General features: G+C 44.3%; 1 protein-coding gene across 2 annotated transcripts in view; it reads right to left on the bottom strand.

Moving 5' to 3' along the window:
• Positions 1-456: 456 nt before the first annotated feature.
• The window catches only part of ST6GAL1 (ST6 beta-galactoside alpha-2,6-sialyltransferase 1), a 114,213-nt gene continuing 94,509 nt past the window's right edge, over positions 457-20,160 (bottom strand). For both annotated transcript variants that reach the window (XM_083178283.1, XM_083178282.1), the window contains exons 2-6: positions 16,353-16,996; positions 15,816-15,913; positions 12,291-12,392; positions 4,201-4,372; positions 457-2,233 (exon numbers count right to left, since the gene is read on the bottom strand). In XM_083178283.1, the coding sequence (XP_083034409.1) occupies positions 1,992-2,233; positions 4,201-4,372; positions 12,291-12,392; positions 15,816-15,913; positions 16,353-16,953 (1,215 nt within the window). In that variant the 5' untranslated portion in view covers positions 16,954-16,996 and the 3' untranslated portion in view covers positions 457-1,991. The remainder of the gene's footprint in view (positions 2,234-4,200; positions 4,373-12,290; positions 12,393-15,815; positions 15,914-16,352; positions 16,997-20,160) is intronic.

Genomic DNA, 20,160 nt, shown 5'->3' with positions numbered 1-20,160 from the left:
TCTTTAGTTGAGACACTGGATGCGCGCATTGCATGTAATAGTGTCCAATGTATGGCGACAAATATGGGATCTTCTATGGATCCTGATGATATGTGCAGATGCACAGCATCCGTTTTGGTAAAATAGTTTAAGACCAGAAAATTCGGCAGGAGGACAGGAGGTAATTTTTTCCAAATGCCTTCAGTGAGGTGTATGGAGCACCAGTCTGTCATCCACTGCCGATATATACACAGTATACACACATATATATATATATTAATATTAGGAAGCCTTGCATTGGTGTCAGTGGTTATATATATATATATATATATATATATATATATATATATATATATATATATATATATATATATAGCCTTGCATTGTGGCAGTGGTCATTTATTTATATATATATATATATATATATATATATATATATATATATATATATATATATATATATATAAAAATTGGGACACCTTGCATTGGTGGCAGTGAAGCTGCGTCAGCAGGGGGCACTTGGGAGCACTTTGCCGCCGGCACCGAGTGCTGACAGAGGAGGACAGGTCACGGTGACAGGGGGGATCGAGAGCTGCTGCGTGGCGGCGGGCATGCTGCGGCTGCTGGCAGTGAGACTTTCCCCCCCTGCTCCGTCTCCGTGCTGGGAGCAGGGGGAGGGAGGAGGGAGCAGGGTGAGGCAGCGGGGCGGCACACGGGCTGGTTAATCTCAGCCCGTGCAGCGTACACATACAGCGATGATGGATAAAAAAACCATCCATCATCGCTGGCATGCTGGTAAAACCAGCCAACGTGGGACCTCGGTAGCAATGATGCGGGAGCGCGCATCATCGCTAGGAGGCAATCTGTGGGGCATACACACTAGGCAATATTCAATTGAAAATCGCTCAAAACGGCTGTTTTGAACGATTTTCAGGTGAAAATCATCAAGTGTGTATGGGCCTTAAGACATGGTTTATGTGTCTTTTTCATAATAAAAAACTGGTATGTTTGTGTTACAGTGAAAAAGTTGACACATGTCGCCTCATTTGAATTGAGTGTCCTGCTTTTTAAAGTAGAAAAAAACTCTTTCTGAATGGGTGTAGATGGTTATAAAATAACTACCTGGACATATATAACGAGGTATTAGAATGAATATTACCTAAAATTAAACCAACCTTTACATGTAGAGAAGTGTAGAAAGATAAGGTTCCAATGTGTTTGAGGGCTGTGTCTTGGCTTGCAGGTAGTGAAATCATGGTTTTCACTTAATAGCCTGCAGCATTGCTTATTACATTCAGGTGTAGTAATCAGCAGACCCAGGCGTCCGCTCTCATACGGTATCTCTAGGGGTGGTCTGGAGCTATCTTTGTTTTGGGGCCAAAATGCACGGTGCGTTCGACGATTGTGGCACCGTGCATTTTGTGTGCACACCCCCGTGTACGCCCATGTTTACACCCAGTTTTCCCCATTATTCTGTCCGCTCCCATAAAAACGCCCACATGCCGCCCACAATGACCGTGTTCTTGCGGACAGGTTTTTTCGCACGGAGAGACCCGTCCGTGAGCGGTGTGAGGTCACCGCACATGCGCATTGCGAAAGATACGCATGCACAAAGGAAAAAAAATCCCGATCCGCCCGTATTCGGTACCAAACAGAATAACCCCCATAGATTGTAAGCTCCACTGGGGCAGGGACTGATTGAATGTTCAAATATTCTCTGTAAAGCGCTGCGGAATATGTATGCGCTATATAAGAAACTGTTAATAAATAAATCCATATTACTTCATGAACGAGGAATGCATCCTACATAAATACATTAAATGAAGTTTTTTCATATTACATATTAAAATAAGTGCACTTTGACCTCATGTCCAGCACTATGTCCAGCATATCACCAGACCGATGTCTACTGGAAACCATCTGACATATCTTTCCTTTTGTTAATGGTTTTGGTAAAATAATCCAATATTTTCACTCCATCTGTTTCCTTCATCTTCATGCTTAGCTTGGACCTAGCACTGTAAGTCCCTGAGTCCAGGCAGAGTCACCTTCCCATATTTGGCAATACTGTTCTCATCGCCCTGGTTAATGCTTCTTATTAAATTCTTCTCATAAAGTAAAGGGTGATAGGCACCATAAGTACACGCTTTGTCATACATTTTTTCGTAATAATAACAAAGGTCAGTTTGACGCATGGATGGCAGAAACTCATAAACATTCACCTCCTCACAGAGGTTCATCATCAACAGGATCCCTGGGTAAAGAGAGAGAGAGAGAAAAATCAGTGGAACTCATAGGAATGCGCAGCACTCTCAAAGGGGTGTGTCTAGCACCACCTAATGGGCGTGTCTAACACCGCCCATTGGGTGTGTCTATCCCCGCCAATCAGGCGTTGTCTACCATCATCTATCGGCACTCACTACAATATAAAACTTCTCTCAGCCACACCATAATCTCCTGCCTATTTCAGTTTTAATATTTTATTATTCTGTGTAACAGTACATGCAAATAAAGTCACAACCATATATGGATGACGCAGGCATGTAGTGATATGACAATGGTCTAGTACAATTAACAATGCAAAACACACATAAGTGATTGCCTTGCCTTGCCTAGCTTTATTCATGGATTACAAAACTAGAAATGCATTTTTCTGGTGAGGTGCACATATTTTTGTAGGAAAAAAAAGACTGTGCTCCCTAATACAGAGTAGGGACCAACTCTGTAAATGGGATACGGTCATATTGTCTACAACAACTGGGTCAACAAGCATTGGGTCGACACCACAACATGGGTCTTGGTTGACATGGGTCAAGACATGGGTCTAGGTCTACATGGGTTTAGGTCGACAGGTCATTAGGTCAACACAAGCATTAGGTCAACAAGGGCAAGGTCGACAGTCAAAAGGTCGACATGGGTTTTTTGAGCCGACATGTGCCGACAGGTGGTATTTCACGCCCTACCATCCACTAGGGCATGGTGCAGAGTGTAGCGAGGCACCGTGCCCAAAGAGCACAGCCAGCGATGCGAGGGGATGCGGTGCACTTTAAAATGTGTCCATGTCAACAGTGTCAACAGGGTCAAAAAAAGGCTGCTTAGTAAATTAGGAACCACCATTCTTTTGTCCTATGGTGTATACAATCGTATTTGTAAATACGATATGATTTTTTATAGGCGTATTTGCCTTAGTAAATTTCACCCATAATGTCTATTAAAATTATGCTACATAAGTGCTGCTTACCTACATGCTCATTGCCAGGGGTTCCATGCTCGTTGCCATGTGGGGTTACATGCTCATTTCCAAGAGGAAATGCATGCTTGCGGTAATTGGGGGACAGCAGCCATTGGGCAGAAGTGACGGCCATTGACAGTCGGGCAGAGAGCAGGGGGCTGTTCGGCTGTATTCAGAGCACTGGAGGTCTCAGCTATTTGAAATAATACCTCTTTCACACCAGAAAATACAGGGACTTACCCAGAAATATGGTCCCAGGATCATGCAGGGACTGGCACCTTTTACATCAGCCTAGTCCCTGCATTTTCTGGTGTGAGGTGAGAGAAAACCACCCCCCTCTCACCCCTTTTAACCAACTGGCTATATCTTCAGAACCAACTGACCCATTTACATGAGACCAGTATCATATTCATTTTTGTCCCATGAAACTGGGCCATTTGTTTCTAGAGATATCTGCCCTCAAACGACATGAACAGCCATGAAATTACATTTCAGAAATGAAAAAATCAGTTTACCCGCAATATCTCTGGAACCAATTAACCCATATAGACCAGCCTGGTATTAGATTGAAGGCCCAGTGATTTGGGTTCAACTGAGATCAACATTGTGCTTCTAATGCCGGAGGGGAACTGGCAGCCATTGGAACTAGGTTGGGGTCGGAATTAGCGGGTCCCATGTTATCCTATGGGGAAAACGTTCCAGGTTTGCCTGGTGGTATCTCTGGTTCCCTGTGGGCTAGCGACATGAGGCCAGGCTAGTTGGAAAGCCCCGGCCCTGCAGCACCATCAGGCCCAGTGTTAATCTGGCCCTATTTCTGCCTGTGCTATTTATCGGATACATGTAACTTGCTTTGTAAAGAACAACTACCTTTTGTCTAACCTTTACAAACCCATTCTCCTGTGCAAATGCCGCCATCTTGTTCGGCAAACATCTGGCAAAAGCTGAAGCTTTGCACTGCATCTCAGACGATTTTTGTTCTCTTAACTCACCGAGTGATCCCGATGAAGGAGGGTTGGGTTGGATTAGTTCTGGGGCGTTTTCCTGAATGATGTTCCAAAGTTGCCAGGAGGTCTTTGGATTTAGGATGTAAAATGGCTGATTTGGGTTCTGACTTCTATAGTAACTATATCGTTCAAAGAACTGATATTCCGGCTTGTACGTCTGAGAAACATAATGAGACATAGTCACATCACAAATGCAGAGTGAAAAACAATCAGCAGAGAAAACTGAATTAACAACATTTTACTGTAGCTATGAATCATGTTTGCTTGTCCTGCTCTGTTATAAATCAATCACATAAGGCATTTAAGGGGCATGTTTTACTCCTGTGTATGAGCCTTTGTATTGTCATATAATGTAAATAAAAGTTATAATTATAAAATGTGAAAAAAAAAAATAGGTTTCCAATAGCAATCCTAAAGCCACCCTAACTAACAGTCCAGGTTTTAAGTAAATCCATGCTTGGCCACAGGTGACTTAATTATTACCTCAGTCAATTTAAAACCTGGAACTGTTAGAGTGCCTTCGGAACCACTGATGTCAGGCACCATGCATGATGTAATGGGTAGCATTACTGCCTTACAGAACTGAGGTCATGGATGCCATTCCCACTATGACCCTAACTGTGCAGAGTTCGTATATTATCCCCGTGCTTGAGTGGGTTTCCTCCGGGTACTCCGGCTTCCTCCCACAATCCAAAAATACACTGGTAGGCTAATTAGCTCCAAACAAAATTAACCCTAGAATGTCTGTGTGTGTGTGCATGTGGTAGGAAATAGAGATTGTAAGCTCCACTGGGGCAGAGACGGATTTGAATGTTCAAATGCTGGATATTTGTGCGCTATTATAAATAACTGGTAATAATAATAATAATAATAATACTATATAAAGTGAAAACAATGATAAATCTTTGCTTTCAATTTGAGTGGCCATCGTTCCGATGTTATTACTGGAAAGATAGCACCAGCCACAGAAGGACACATAAGTGTCAGGTCAGGGTGTATCATGTTGGGTTCCTCTAGTCCCAGTGGTCTATGTGCATCTCACACACTGCACCCATTATAGCATTGTCTACTTTCTGTCAATATCTGCAGTTACAGCTTACCAGGCGAGTTAACTTTTTAAAAGTCTAAGCCAAACCAGTGGCAAATGCAGGATTTTCAGAAGGGGGTTTCCAGAGGGGTGGAGCAAAGCACGGAAATGGACACTTAGGTGACCCAGTATATGCGGGGTCAGTTAAATTATTATAGATAGACCAGATGTATATAAATAATAATAATAATAATAAAAAAAAAAAAATATATATATATATATATATATATATATATATATATATATGCACACACACATACATACAGGGGTGTCAACAGCAGTGTAGACCCCTGGGCATAGCAATGTATTGGGGAAGCTTTGATGTCCCACGGGCGGTAGGGGGTATTATATCAACCGCTCAGCATGTAGGGCCTGGATCAGTAATTTCCACTTATTACCCCTTTACTGTAAAGATGGTGGGAGATGGGGTGGGAGAAGAAGGCATTGGGCTGAATGAAGGGGCCCTGATACATAACTTCCAGGGTGGTAGTGGATGTGTAATATGCAGAGGAGGGGTGTATAGTGGAGTGGGCTTATTATTCATAATTTTCTGGTGGGAGGACAGCTTGCTTGACTGAAGATATCTCCAGTCCCCAGAAATAGATTTTTTAGATTTTGATGGAATTAAAAACTAGAGAATCCCACCTACCAACTGGTATTGGGGACTAGGGGATCAGAGTTCAGGAGGCAGAGCAATCTGCCAAGGAGTATATAAAACTACATACAGTACCAGGTGTGTGGAGCTGGAGCAATAACCAGCTGCTGGAAGGCTGATATCTCTGGTTCTGGGAAAAATAGAGACAAGCTACTAGTGTCCATCAAAGGGGGAGAGTCCCAGCTTTCAGAATATACCCTCAGAAAAACTCTAAGTCAGACAGAATATGAAATATCTGACTGGGAAGAGCAATTAACAGTCTTGGATGGGGACCATTGCTTTGAAGTCAGATATGGAAAGAGGGGACCCTCAGCTAAGGCCCTTAGATGCCTGGGGGGGTTTCTGGGTACTCAGAACCCCCCCTGCGTGCGCTACTGCAAACCATTATGTGTATGGCTTCCTGTGGGTCTGCCACATCACCCAAGGTGTATTAATGCTGGGTGGGACCAGTGTTTAGCAGGCCCCATCAATCATACTAATTGGTGCCATCTTTCCAGAGAGAATTTTTTAAGGATAAACAGCAAAAGAGCACTGCGCCTGGAGTTAGATTAATTATTCAAAAATTAGATAAATGGAAGTAGGTTGTATTTTGTTTTTAATTTAAATATAAATGGGTAGTTGCCTGCTCACAACCTGGTGTGATCCTTAAATAGATTTTTAATAAAAATAAAAAAAAATATAATAAATAAAATACTTTTGGAGAGGGGGTCACTCACTAGCACTTGATTTTGTACAATATCTAAATAATAACACGTTTAATCTCAAACTCACTCACACGTTTGATTGTATTAGTATCAATTTTCTCGACATCATGTTCTCCGCCCTAGATGGAATTATTATTTCATCCAACTTTACAAAACCAGTAGGGGCCCAAAACTACTTACATTATTCTAGTGGACACCATAGACCCTGGATTAGAAATAATCCTCAGACGAAATTGTGCTAATGGATTTGGATTTTGAGACGCAAATGGAACGTATGCTCCAGATTTTTGAGAGAAGAGGTTATTCGAAATACATATTAGAAAATGCAAGAAAATACGATAGAAATCTTACTAGATCTGATCTTCTCCAAAATACAGAAATCATTACACCTATTAACAAGACAAGAAGTTGATGAACTGGAAAACATTCTATCAAAGTATAATAATAATAAATCAAAAATGATTAAGAAAATAATCATAGAAAATTATTCGATTTTAAAACAAGATTCAGGGGTAGATTTATTAATGCATTACGTTCCTTGTGTGCCCCCTTTTGCTTCACCACTTTATTCTGGCGATATGAACAGGACTATAAAGAAGGAGCGCGTGGCCACCGGCAAGATTGGTAAATAAGGTATGAGCCTTGAGCTCGGTAACAAATAACGGATAGCCGTTAGACCTCCACCCCCATACCGCCGCATGATAATCACCCGCATACCCGCATACGGGTTTGATACATCAGAGGAACCGCTATCCCCTGCTTTAGCGCAGGCGGATAGCGCATATGCCCCACTTCGCCACATCATAGATCTACCTCTGACTTCCTAACATTGACGCTCCCGCTGCCAGCGGTTAGAGCTCAGGAAATATATCCATGCGAACTCTGGGGTCATTGTTTAAGCTGATATCACAGCAAAATTCACAGAGAACCCCAATAAATACTGTGGTGAGTGACTTTAATTTTATTGAAAGGAATAATTTGTGTCTTCTGAGCCCTCAGCTGGGACGCTGGCCACACATTGTAATAAATCTTTGGAATCCATCAGGCTCATTATTGAAAGAACTGTATCTATTCAGGATACCAATGATACATTTTATCATATAAGTAGCCAGAAAAGTATCCAGTTATGATATATCAGGGTTGCCGACCCTCCCGGAATTTCCGGGAGTCTCCCGAAAATCGTCATTAAAATGCCGCAATCCTCGGGTCTCAGAGGAGGGGGCGGAGCTAAAACGGCACAATCGCGTCATTTTAGCCCCGCCCCCTCCACGGGGATCACTGAATTCGCGGCTTTAACAACATGGGGGCGGGGCTTAGTGATGTCACTCGTAAGCCCCGCCCCCTGAGCGGCTGCTGAAACTCTCCCGGAGAGGAGAATCTTAAAGTCGGCAACCCTGTGATATATTAACATCTAGATAAGCTGAACGTACCTACTATATGCAGTGGCGTAACTATAAATTTTGCTCCCCCCTGCCAAAAAGTTTGTGGTGCCCCCCCCACCCCCCAAAAAAAATTCTGATAACCACTACTTCCCCCATCTAGACATCCCTATACATCAGTACACTGACTCCATACATATATATCGCCCCTTCTGTGCCAGGGAACAATGAGAGGCTATCATCACTACTCCCGGCACCACGAAAAAACAACAAAAGTCAGCTTACCACTGGCTGACTTGGTGCTGCTGCTCAAGATTCTGCTTTCTGGTATATGGCTGGTCGAAAGGGGCCCGTGGGTTCCGTCACTCCTGCTGGCTCAACCTCTATGGTGCCACTGGCAGGCACCATGCTGTTGCAGGTCGTGGGGGCCCATGGGTTCTTTCGCTCCTGTTGGCTCAGCCTCTAGAGTCTATGGTGCCACTGGCAGAAACCATGCTGCTGCAGGTCAGACAGGGGGGGGGGGGTCCATGTGTTCTGTGACTCCTGCCATGCCCATGGTCCCATGGGCAGACATCGCATTGCCACTGTTGGTTGGAGGGGAGGGGCAGGCGCGCTTGGCCCGTTACTGCTACCAGCTCTATGGTCCCAGTGGCAGGCATCATCATCACTGACCCCCCCCCCCCCCTCACCATGCTCCCTCACAGGACTCTGTGTGTCACTGTCACATGTTAAAAAAAAAAAACGGGGAGCTGCAGGGCGGTGTGGAGCAGTGAGGGTGGGCGGCGGCAGCTCTCAAATGAGTGGCCGGCGGGAGTGCCGGTGGTAAAACAGTGGGGCGGGCTGTCAGTGTGCAGCGGTGATCAGTGTCCACAGCACCGCAGCTGGCAGGCGTCGGTGACCAGTGTGTCCAGCACCGCAGCGGGCGGACAGCAGCGGCAATTACAACTTTAAAAGAAAAATGTCAAATGACTCTCCGGCTCTTGATTGGCTGAGATAGAGTACTCTCAGCCAATCAGCGGCCGCGGAAGGAGGCCGCTGATTGGCTTAGAGTGCTCTATCTCAGCCACTCAATAGCCGGGCAGTCATTTGACACTTTATTTTAAAGTTGTAATTGACGCTGCTGCCCGCCCGCTGCGGTGGTGGACACACTGATCACCGACGCCCGCCCGCTGCACACAGTGACAGCAGCACGCTGATGATCCCCGTCGCGGCTGCACTGCTTCCTCACGTTCCGGCCCGGGCGGTTGCCGGCGCCCACGCAGCCCCTGCTCCACCAAGCGGCAGCGGGGGCTGCCTTATAGTATCTATGCCACTGACTATATGAAATAAAGGTACAAACTCTGTGGGACATGCCAATCTAAATTAGTACTGCAGTATGAATAAGCTATTACATATTTTAAAGAAGTATATGTGTATTTTATTTATTATATAATTAGTTTTGTTTTTTATTAAAAATCTATTTAAGGATCACACCAGGTTTGACTTGTGTTTGTGAGCAGGCAACTACCCATCTATATTTAAATAAAAAACTAAATACATCCTACTTCCATTTATACCTATATGAAACTAGGTATCATAGTCTTAGGTGGTACTTGTTTCCTAGCACGGCGCCCAGATTTCCTACGTACGGCACCGTAGGGAAATCGCATTGCATCGCATCGCATGGGCCATTATAGCGGCATGCAATGCGTTTTTTAATGTAATTTTTTTATGCTCATTGTACCCCAATATATCGCATTACATTGCATTGCATGTCCCGCAAAATCGCATGTGATCGCATGCGATTTTATAGGGCGTGCGATGCCATGACATTAGGTATACAATAATATTATTGTATGTCCCAAAAATAGGTTCAATGCACCCCCCCACTATCCACGCCAGCCCGAAGCGTGGCAAGCGCAGCGAGCCTCGCGAGGGGTGGCAGAATGCGTCCTCCGACCTTTTCATTCCCCCACTATCCACGTCGGCATGGAGTTGATTTTATATAGTGTGGCGAGGGGACACGGATTACTTCACATGTATTCCACATCCCCTCGCCACGCTTCGAACTCGGTGGCGCGCTGCACTCGCCACACTATATAAAATCAACTCCACGCCGACGTGGATAGTGAGTTAATGAAAAAGTCGGAGGACACATTCCACCGCCCCCTCGCGGGGCGCGCCACACTTCGGGGTGGCGTGGATAGTGGGGGTGCGTTAAACCTATTTTGGGGACATACAATCATATTATTGTATACCTAATGTCATGGCATCGCACACCCTATAAAATCGCATGCGATTGTATGCCGTTTTGCGGCAGATGCGATGTGATGGCCCGGGGCAGAGAGAGCAGAGAATAAATTACATAGGAAAATCACATTGCATCGCCCTAAAATGTCCCATGCGATGCGATGCGATGCGATGCGATTTTCCTACGCAGAATAGCCCACTAAGCAAATGGCTTAGTGGGCGCCGTTCTAGGAAACAAGTACCTCTTAGGCTGCTTGTGCAGTGTCAGTAAAATCTTCTATATGATTTTTATATTCTGCACTTGTACCGGGTTACTTATCAACACGCAAAAATAAGTTCTCGCTTTGTGAAGCAGGACTTTAAATTGAGCTTTAATAAGTGTGCAAAGCTCATTTACATGGTGTTCCTGAGTAGGCCTGAAGCTGTAGGTCCTATTTATAGGAAATAAATGACATAGCGATATAGTACTATATAATCCAGTATGTATTTGCGTTTTTGGAGGATTTTACAAGCTGATGTTCTATGTGTTCTATTTAGTAAAAAACTAAATTGCATTTTCTCCAGTATTTTAGGTGGAGAAAATACTTTTCTTCCCCTTAGTTATAGAATAGATAACTGTAGTAAATTTGGCAAATGTTGGAATGCATGTCATAATTGTCTGGTTATATTGTTGCATATATATATATAGTGACATTGCCAAAATTCCATAAATATACAATATGCTTCATAATTGTAAAACATTTCTTTCCCCATAGTCTAGTAACTCTACAGATGATTGTTACACTATTCTACATCAGAGGGATTGATACTGTGTGCTTAACATGTACTGTGGCCCTTATTCTGGTTCACTCGCAAAGGCAAATACCTTCTCAAATGGACAAAACCATGTGTACTGGGGGGGGGGGGGGTGTCAGATGTAACATGTGCAGAGAGAATTCGATTTGGGTGGGGTTTTACTTCAAAGTGAGATCTATATTGCAGTGTAAAAATAAAGCAGTCTGCACAAGTTACATCTGCCCCCCTGCAGTGCACATGGTTTTGTCCATTTGAGAAGGAATTTGCCTTTGCGAGTGAACCAGAATAAGAGCCTGTATGTCATCTACGTGGCTGCCAGCACATCTGATGTTCAGAATTTGCATATGTAATGCGGAGCATTTCTCTGGAAAAAGGTGGAATCTCACCTGACCTTTAATACTTTCACTACAGATGCTGTGTGCTCCATCTTTGCAGGGGAGGGTGAAACTACCACCAGCTGGCAAAACTATCGCCAGCTCCCCCCAGGGGGCAGAGCTCCCCAATGCCGTCTTCCGCCTCTCCCACCGCCGGTCCCCACCATCACCCCGACCCCTCCCCATAACCCTGCCCTTCTCCCTGAAGCGGAGACGGGCAGGGACCCGCTGCCCAGCCGCCGAGAGACTGGGACGCGCGTGCGCATGTGATGCACGTGCGTCCCAGTTTAATGGAGTCCCTCTCTGCCGGCGCTTGCCAGAGGGGACGTTCTGGTGGGCTCCTGGCAACAATGAGAGGCGCTCCATCTGTATATCAAATATGTCCGGTAATATATTCCTATTTCTTGTAGAAAGAAGTTAGACAAGATGAACGAGCTGCAAGGTCGGCTACCCTCGCTGTGAGTATCATCAGTGATAACACATCAACCCCAGCTATTCATACGGGGTGCAGTTACAATCCCGGCGGTCGGGATCCCGGCGTTCAGAATCCCGGCGTTCAGAATCCCGACGCCGGAATCCCGACCGCCGAAATGCCGACACATTCTCCCATCATGGGTGTCCACGACACCCCTGGAGGGAGAATAAATTAGTGTGCCGAGCGTAGCGAGGCACCGGGCCCGCTGCGCGGCGAGCGCAGCGAGCCCGCAAGGGGGGCGATCCACGTCCCCCCTTGTCGGCATTTCGGCTGTCGGGATTCCGGCGTCGGGATTCTGAACGCCGGGATCCCGACCGCCGGGATTCAATACTGAATCCATTCATACTGAGCAGTTTCAAACTAAGCTATCCCCTTACCTGATTTATATCTCTTTCATATGGTACCGGATCCCACATTAACAGTACTCCCTTCTTATACATGGGGTTTTCCAGAAAACGATAGCTGGGCAGAGCAACAACCTGAAAGCGTGATGAACAATACAAAGACCCAGATTAGATTTATATCTAGATTTATTTATTATTTATTTATTAACAGTTTCTTATATAGCGCATACAAATTCTGCAGCGCTTTACAGAGCAGTTATGAGCAAACACAAAACAAATTACAGTACAAGACAGTTTAGGACAAGCACATGGTTAATACAGATAGTTGCATCAGGGGACAGGACACTGCAGCAATCATCAGGGTGGCAGAGGTTTATATATTCTAAAAAAAAGGCACATGAGGAGAGAGTGCCCTGCCCGTGAGAGCTTAAATTCTAAAGGGGAGGGTTAGACAGACAGGGGTAACACAGAAGGGGGAGAGGTGAGCATAAACAGGTTAGGATGAGAGATGGTCAGGTTTTATGCAGGAGGGTCGGAAGAGGTCAGCAGATCTGTAGATTCTGTAGATTTATGGCTCTTTTAGTCCTTACAACATTGCGAGGCTACGCCAGAGTTACATGCAAGTAGAAGGTCAGTGCGTTCCCAGAAAAGAATGTGGATATAAATCCATATAGAAATGTGAAACGCTAGGAACTGCGCTTTATTAAGTTGAAAGCGCTCAATAAACATTATTAGTGCAACCTGGCTAAATCAATAGTGAGACTCACAACATTTATGTTTAAGCAATAATTTGCATTCTTATTTTTACTCTAAAAATAAACACAATGGAAAAATAATATAGAACTAATAATGAATACTAATAATAATGCAGAAAAACATACAAATATCAATTTCAGACAAGTAGATGTCAATTTAAACAGTAGATTGTACCACCATTTATAAATATCATTTGTAAATTATAAACAGCAAGTATCTGCTTACGCTGAATCAAGTCAACTTCTGATATCTGTGTTGCTGTGTTCTTCTAAATAGAATGTATCAACGTGACTTGATCAAATATAATTTGTTTCCAAAGGGGAGTAAAAAGTTACTGTGACATACAATTTTACTATGAGAGGCCTTATTTTTTTGATTTTGGTCTGGCTGAAGCGGGACTCATGGAGTTACGGCACGTTCTCCTGAGGGACTCGCAGGGTCACCGCCGGCTGCCCTCAGTCATAGCCTACATCCTGGACCAGACGTGACCACTCATGGCGAGTCTCGCTTCAGCCAGAATAAAACCGAAAAATCAGATCTGAGATCACAATCCTCTCCCAGTGAATTACATTCCACTACAATCCACTTGATGCACAAGACGCACAAAATTTCTATAAATTAATATTGATATTATGTTTAAAGAACATTATTTTATATGTTGCTAGTACTAGATGCTGAAAACTCACTTTTCATTATGCAGCTTTATCATTTGCAAATATATTTTATATATTTGCCTAGGTGGATACAAGGACTATTGTCGGTACATATATATTTTATTAAATTAATATATTTTAAAATTATTTGACCTCAATCATATTACTAGCACTGCTTCATTTTTTTTTTATATTTAAGATTGGACCTAACCATAAACTATTATATACTATTAGAGTAAATTAAATTATCTATAAATAACTTAAAAAGAGAATGTATAGAAAGTGCAAGTTAAGTTGATTCATATATTACCTAAAGAAGTGGTTCCCAAATTCGGTCCATAGGACACACTACCATCGCAATGACACTTGTCCCCCTTATATGGGCTACCAGAGTCAAGCACTGGATAAATCTGTCTAACAATCACAGTTTCAGTGTCAGTGTACCACTCTGCTCTTACAATCTGCGCTTCGCAGAGCAGCTTCGTCAGGGCCAAACTCTCTCTCTCTCTGTTGCACAGCTTCTCTCGCCAGCCTCCTCTCCATTACGGGCTTCCTCCTCCTGCTGCATACACTGACTCAGCACTCTCTAGTCCCCGCTAGCGGCTGGCTTCCTGACACTCTTTGTGCTGGGCAGCTGTGCATGTCTCTCCTCACGTGGTCACCAGCCTCCATCCTCCTCGCTCAGCTCTGGGCTGCCTCCTCATGATGCACACACCGACTTGGCACTTCTCTCGTCTGGTCTCAATCTCTTCACCCTCCTCGCTCGTCATGTCATCCACTCTCCATCTGTCACTCTCTCCAGTGTCATCTCAGCGCTGGGACTTCTCTAGCAGTCCTCAAATGCTGTCCCACCCCGCTCCCCTCCTGGCTGCCTCCGCAATTTCTCTGCAGTGGCTCGGCGCTGGGGTCACCGCTGCCACACTTTATAGGACTCCTCACTCTGCACACCTCATTCAGCACTTCCCTCTTGTGCGCCTCACACAGCTCCTCCTTTATTTTCTGGTGCCCAGGGACCACCAATACCAGCTGGACTTCTCGCTTCCCACTCTTCCAGGACTCCCAGGCATGATGCCCTGGGTCCTAGTGTCACACAGGAAACAGGTCCATTGTGTGCGGTTGCTTAGCAATCTGTGCAGGAGATTAACTCCTGCAGTGCTGGGGTTTGCCATCCTGGGGCAGCACTGGCCATTCTTTTTTCCTCTGGCTGCCCCAGGAGGGTACCCTAAGTCTGGGGTACCACACAAACAGTGTTTAAAGTAAAACTTTAATAACATACATACATTTACTCACCTACCTTGACACATAGGTTCGGTCCCCTTGTCCAGTAGGAAAAAATCCTAAATGGACCTTTAAAAAAATATATACATATTTACCTAGTCCAGTGTAGATTGCGTGCTCTTCAATCCAAATTAGGCATCCCATAGGTTAAAATAATATGCCTACCTACCAGTACAGTGAACAAAATCACCCAGACAACAAAGTTAATTAGGGCCAACCACAAAGAAATGTCAATGTCCATTTCCTATGTATCAGATTTCTGCTTCCTCAAGCAAATAAGATGATGTATGAGAGAACCCCGAGATAATTTCTAGTGATAGGGAAAATAAGTTAAAGAGGCACCTAACTAATGCTATCAACCGTACAATGTCGCTTTCATAGAGACTTATTGCAAGGACAAATTGGTGGACTAGATGAGAGGGTGTGCATATAAGGATAATAAGATACCAGGTTATGTTCATTAAAGGATTTGCCAAGCATGCAGTCTTGTCTCCACAGTCTGAGCACTGACACCAGTGTGCATTTCACCTGCTGTGGGCTTGTTCACAGTAAATCTTTTGAGGTCCTTTCAAAGGACGGATCCTGGTCATATCAAATGCAATTTTCCTTAGGTATTCTCTGGGGCTGATTCATTTAGTGATGTTGTGCCACCAAACATCCTACAATGTTCAGTTACACACATAACCACCTACTATGCTTGATATGTTGTGATTTTCCTGTCCATCTCCATATCGGTGTTGGCAACAATGTGCCATTACGGAATACCATAGTTATCTCCTTCAAAGAGTCATTACTTATGTGCCTTGGCCATTTTGCGCATTATAAATAAGGTCATATATGGAAATGCAATGGAAGTTACTTTAACATTTACCTGTGAATTTAATATTCGAAAAGTTGTTTTTGATCCCACATCAGTCTGAAAGCCATCAGTGGGTGCTACGTTGAATCTTAGCACAGCATCATGGGAATCTGTAGGCAAAAGAATATAGGAAGTGACACAACAACTTGTGCTTGCATCTGATTTCATACAGATCACTTGCACCAGGTATACAGCTGGTGTGAATAGGCACTGATAGTAAAGATTGAACAAGCATATGGATAGAGGCCTCATAGATGCACACTGGGGAATGTCTATATTTTGGCGCTAATTCACACCTTATTACTGGGCTGTGAATCTTTGGAGCCCAGCAATAAGGTAGCCGCCTCCCCACCGAGTGAAATCCAGCCCCTGTGCACTACTGCGAATGCGATCGCAGCCATGTGAAGAGGGGGAAATTCATTCAAATTCTGAATCAGGCCCATTGTGAGGATAAAAGTTGAATGCAATGCTAAAATCAGCCCTATTGTTTCTGAAAGACTAGAAAATTTCTTTGAAAATGGGGATTCTAAATAGACACTTTTAACTCACCTATCTCCTTCCCAAGTCTTGAAAATCTCATGGCTCCTGCTGACATCACAATAGCGCAGCGTCCTAATTTGCCAACCTCTTGCTTTAGCGTTTTCTTGGGTAAATACTGGCTCCAGAAATGTTCACTGGCGGGAAGGTCGGAGCTTACAAAGGTTGTCAGGTTCACCATGAATTTAAGCCGACACATAATTTCCTCTGGGCTAAACTCCTGGTTAAATTTCCCCTTGAAGTTCACACTGTATTTATTCATTGCTTGGTAATTTCTTCTCACCTGTCTTAATCTCAAAATAAGGTCCTTGGATGTCATTTGCTTAGGCCTCAACTTGGCCACAAATCTACCTTGTAGGTTTTTTTCCTTGATTTGGCTCAATATTTTTCTCCTGGCGATGTCTGGCAGCGTAGTCTTTGCAACTTTTTGAACCAATGAAAACATTAAGCTGTCATTTAGGGCCCCATGGGAGCAATTCTCACATTCCCTGATCGGGGCAACGTTATACCCACCCTTTAGTCTGATGTCAAAATACACATCAAACATGACAATCCATAAAAGGCAGAAGATTACAGCGATGATTAAACATTTTTTAAAATTGCACCAAATCATATTCGCACAGTGAATGGAGCAAAAACTAATAATGGCATAAAACCTAAAAAAAAAAAAAAAACATTATAAGTTAATTAGCCATAACATTAATCAAATTGAATCAATATTGAAATTGGTCTTTTCCATTTGAAATAAAAGGAGTTCAAGAGAAAGGATTTTATTGGAAACGACAAAATAGCAATATACAATAACTGTTCTAGACGAAAGCGAAAATATGGAAACAGCTACTACAGATAAAGAAGAGTTTGTTGCACAAACCTTTTTAGTATAAGTTATGCTGCCCATACACTTGTGTGATTGCATTCGACGCGATCTCGGGTTCAATTTCCCTTGAAGCTCACTGTACGATCGCATAAAAAATGCATTTTTGTGCATTCGATTTTGCAGTCGATCATGCTATTAATAGAATGCACCGTTTGATAAAAACATTTGGCGGGATCGCAATGATCGAATGCGATCGCACCGTATGCATTAAAAACACACCAGATTAATGAACAGATCTTGAACATTTTAAATAGAAGGCTGGTCTATCTGGGGGTTATATAAACAGGCAGCCATTTTAACTCAATGCACTCCTGTTTGCTTTGTGACTAGAGAAGTTTGGTTATTACCTGCTGCTCGTTCCACATTGCTAACTACCGTGCACTGCTTTGTTCTGCCTAGCATTAAAAAGTGTTTCTATACTGCTGTGTGTAGAGATGAATTCTGCAAGATTTCAAGCTCTGATTTGCTACATTGTGCTGAAGATGAGGTGAGACAGGGAGAGGGCCCAGCAAAGGAGGAGAGAGAGATCATGCTGGATGAGGGCCTGGTTACTGCAAAGGCCTGATCGCTCCTACATGCCCCTCCTGGATCATATCCAGGAAAATAATCCTGAGGATTTCAGAAACTTTCTGTGGATGGATGACAACACCTTCCAGGAATTGCTGGGTCTGGTGACCCCCTATATTGAGAAGCGGGAGACCAGATGGAGGGTTCCTATTTTGCCTCAGGAGAGGCTTGTGGCTACCCTGCAGTTCCTGGCTACTGAGCAGTCCTTTGAGGACCTGAAGTATGGGACATGCATCTCTGCGCAGGCTTTGGGACACATCATCCCTGAAACCTGCATTATCCATTATCAAGGTTCTACAGTACAAGTATTGTAAGGTAAAGAAATCAGACTACACATTGCTTGCCATTTTAGCAAAAAGTTTTATTGAAAAACTGAATTTGAAAGTATTTTTTTAGTAGCATAAACTATCGCAATCTACATAAAATGCAACATCAATTATAAATACCAACAGATGTGGTGAAGTCTGCGGCACTGGCGTTGAGTGACTTCGCATTCAGGGGCACACATGCAGCTTGGGGCAGGAAGATGGTTCCCCACTACCATGCAACTTCCCCTCACTGCATGTGTGCATCGTCCGCCTGAAAGCAATGTCACTCAAATGCCATATCACAGTCCAGCAGAACTATTGCAATCTACATAAAGTGCAACATCAATTATAAATACCAAAAGATGTGGTGCAGCCTGTGGCTCTGGCGTTGAGTGACTTTGCTTTCACCCCCTGAAAGCAAAGTCACTCAACGCCAGTGTACCCCTGCATTGCAAACATGCAGCTTGGGGCAGGAAGATGGTTTCCCGCTACCATCTACCTTCCCCACACTGCATGTGTGCATTGTCCACCTGAAAGCGATGTCATTCAAATGCCAGAGCATCAGAATGCACCACATCTGCTGCAAAATATCTGCTACACGTGTAGAACTGTGTATGTTTTATTTATTTATTTTTTAAAACACATGTTAAATATATGAATATATAAAATTTTTAACAACTTAACAAACATATAATGTGTACATTATGGTGCTGTCGAATATATTTAAATCAACCAACATTAAATAGACTTGGCTCCTTCACCTCATCCTGATCTGCCATCATAGATGTGTATATTGCTGAGGTGTTGGTGGATGTGTGGCTGGTTTGGGGTCGCTAGCTGGTTTGGGGGGAGATTGCATTTGAGGAGAAGACTGCAGAGTGGTGGAAGGGTAGGTGGAAAGGAGTGGGTGATGGCGGAAATGGGTAGGGTGGTTGATTTGAGGAGGGGTGTGAGGAGGTGGTTGATAAGTGGAGGCCGTTGATTTGGTATAACCCAATTGGTACATGGGCTGTTGATGAGGATGAGTACCGGTGGAAGGGTAGGTGGCGGGTGGCATGGTGTAAGTGAAAGGGACATGTGGAGCAGGTGCTTGGGGTGGTGGGCCATTGAGGTTCCATTCTGGTGTCACTTGGCATGTGAGTGTCTTGTGTCACGGACTGGTCTGGTTGTGTTCCCGGTAATGACCTGGTGAGTCAGTGGAGGGTGCAGGGAACTGGAAGCCAGGTGGTTTCTGGTATTTGAAACTCATGCACTAGGATGCACTGGTGATATCCTGCGGGAGGCACAGAGGATTAACGAGACCCTAAGACAGAAGCACGGAGTCTCAGCCGTCTGTGGTTTTCACCAGTGACCCCCGCAAGGGGATATGGACATCGCTGCAACTAGCGGCCAGGTCGCGGCCCTCTGCCCAGGTTCCTCTGTGACAGGCAGGAGTAATTCTCAGGAGATTGCAGAGCGATGATTATAATGGAATACTTCAACCATCGATGGTGGATTGATGGCACTGAATGCTGTATAGCAAATCTGGGAACACTGGGAAACACAGGGGGATGACAGGTGGGAGCCGGAGAGATACTTGTCAACGCCTGGGAACCGTAGGCGAGTGTTGACGGCTTGGGAACTGTGAGAGAGTGTTGACGACCTGGGAGCCGGAGGAGTATCGACGGCGTGGGAGCCGATGACGGTTGTCGGCCTGGGAGTCTGAGGAGTGTCGACGAGCTGGGAGCCGATGATGGTTGTCGGCCTGGGAGCCGGCACGGGCAGTTGAAGATTGTCCACAGCCAGGACACTGGTGGAGAAAATCTCTAGTGAAGCACAAAAGCCGTGGGGCAACCTGGGATGTCGACAGTCAGGACTCTGGTGGTAAAAGTCTATGGAAAGCTCAATAGCTGGTGGTCAACCTGGTATGTCGACAGTCTGGACACTGGTGATAATTGTTGCTGGAGACTGCAGTATTGGATATTCGACCCAGGGGTAAACAGTACTGTTGACAGTCAGGAATAAGTTGGTGATAGTCACTGATGCTGAGCCAATATGGATGCCTAGCCTGGGAGCTAGCAGGGATTGC

Source organism: Crinia signifera, chromosome 3 (assembly GCF_055691185.1).
Source record: "Crinia signifera chromosome 3, ASM5569118v1, whole genome shotgun sequence".
NCBI lineage: Eukaryota > Metazoa > Chordata > Amphibia > Anura > Myobatrachidae > Crinia > Crinia signifera.
This window is presented reverse-complemented; position numbering and strand designations above follow the sequence as displayed.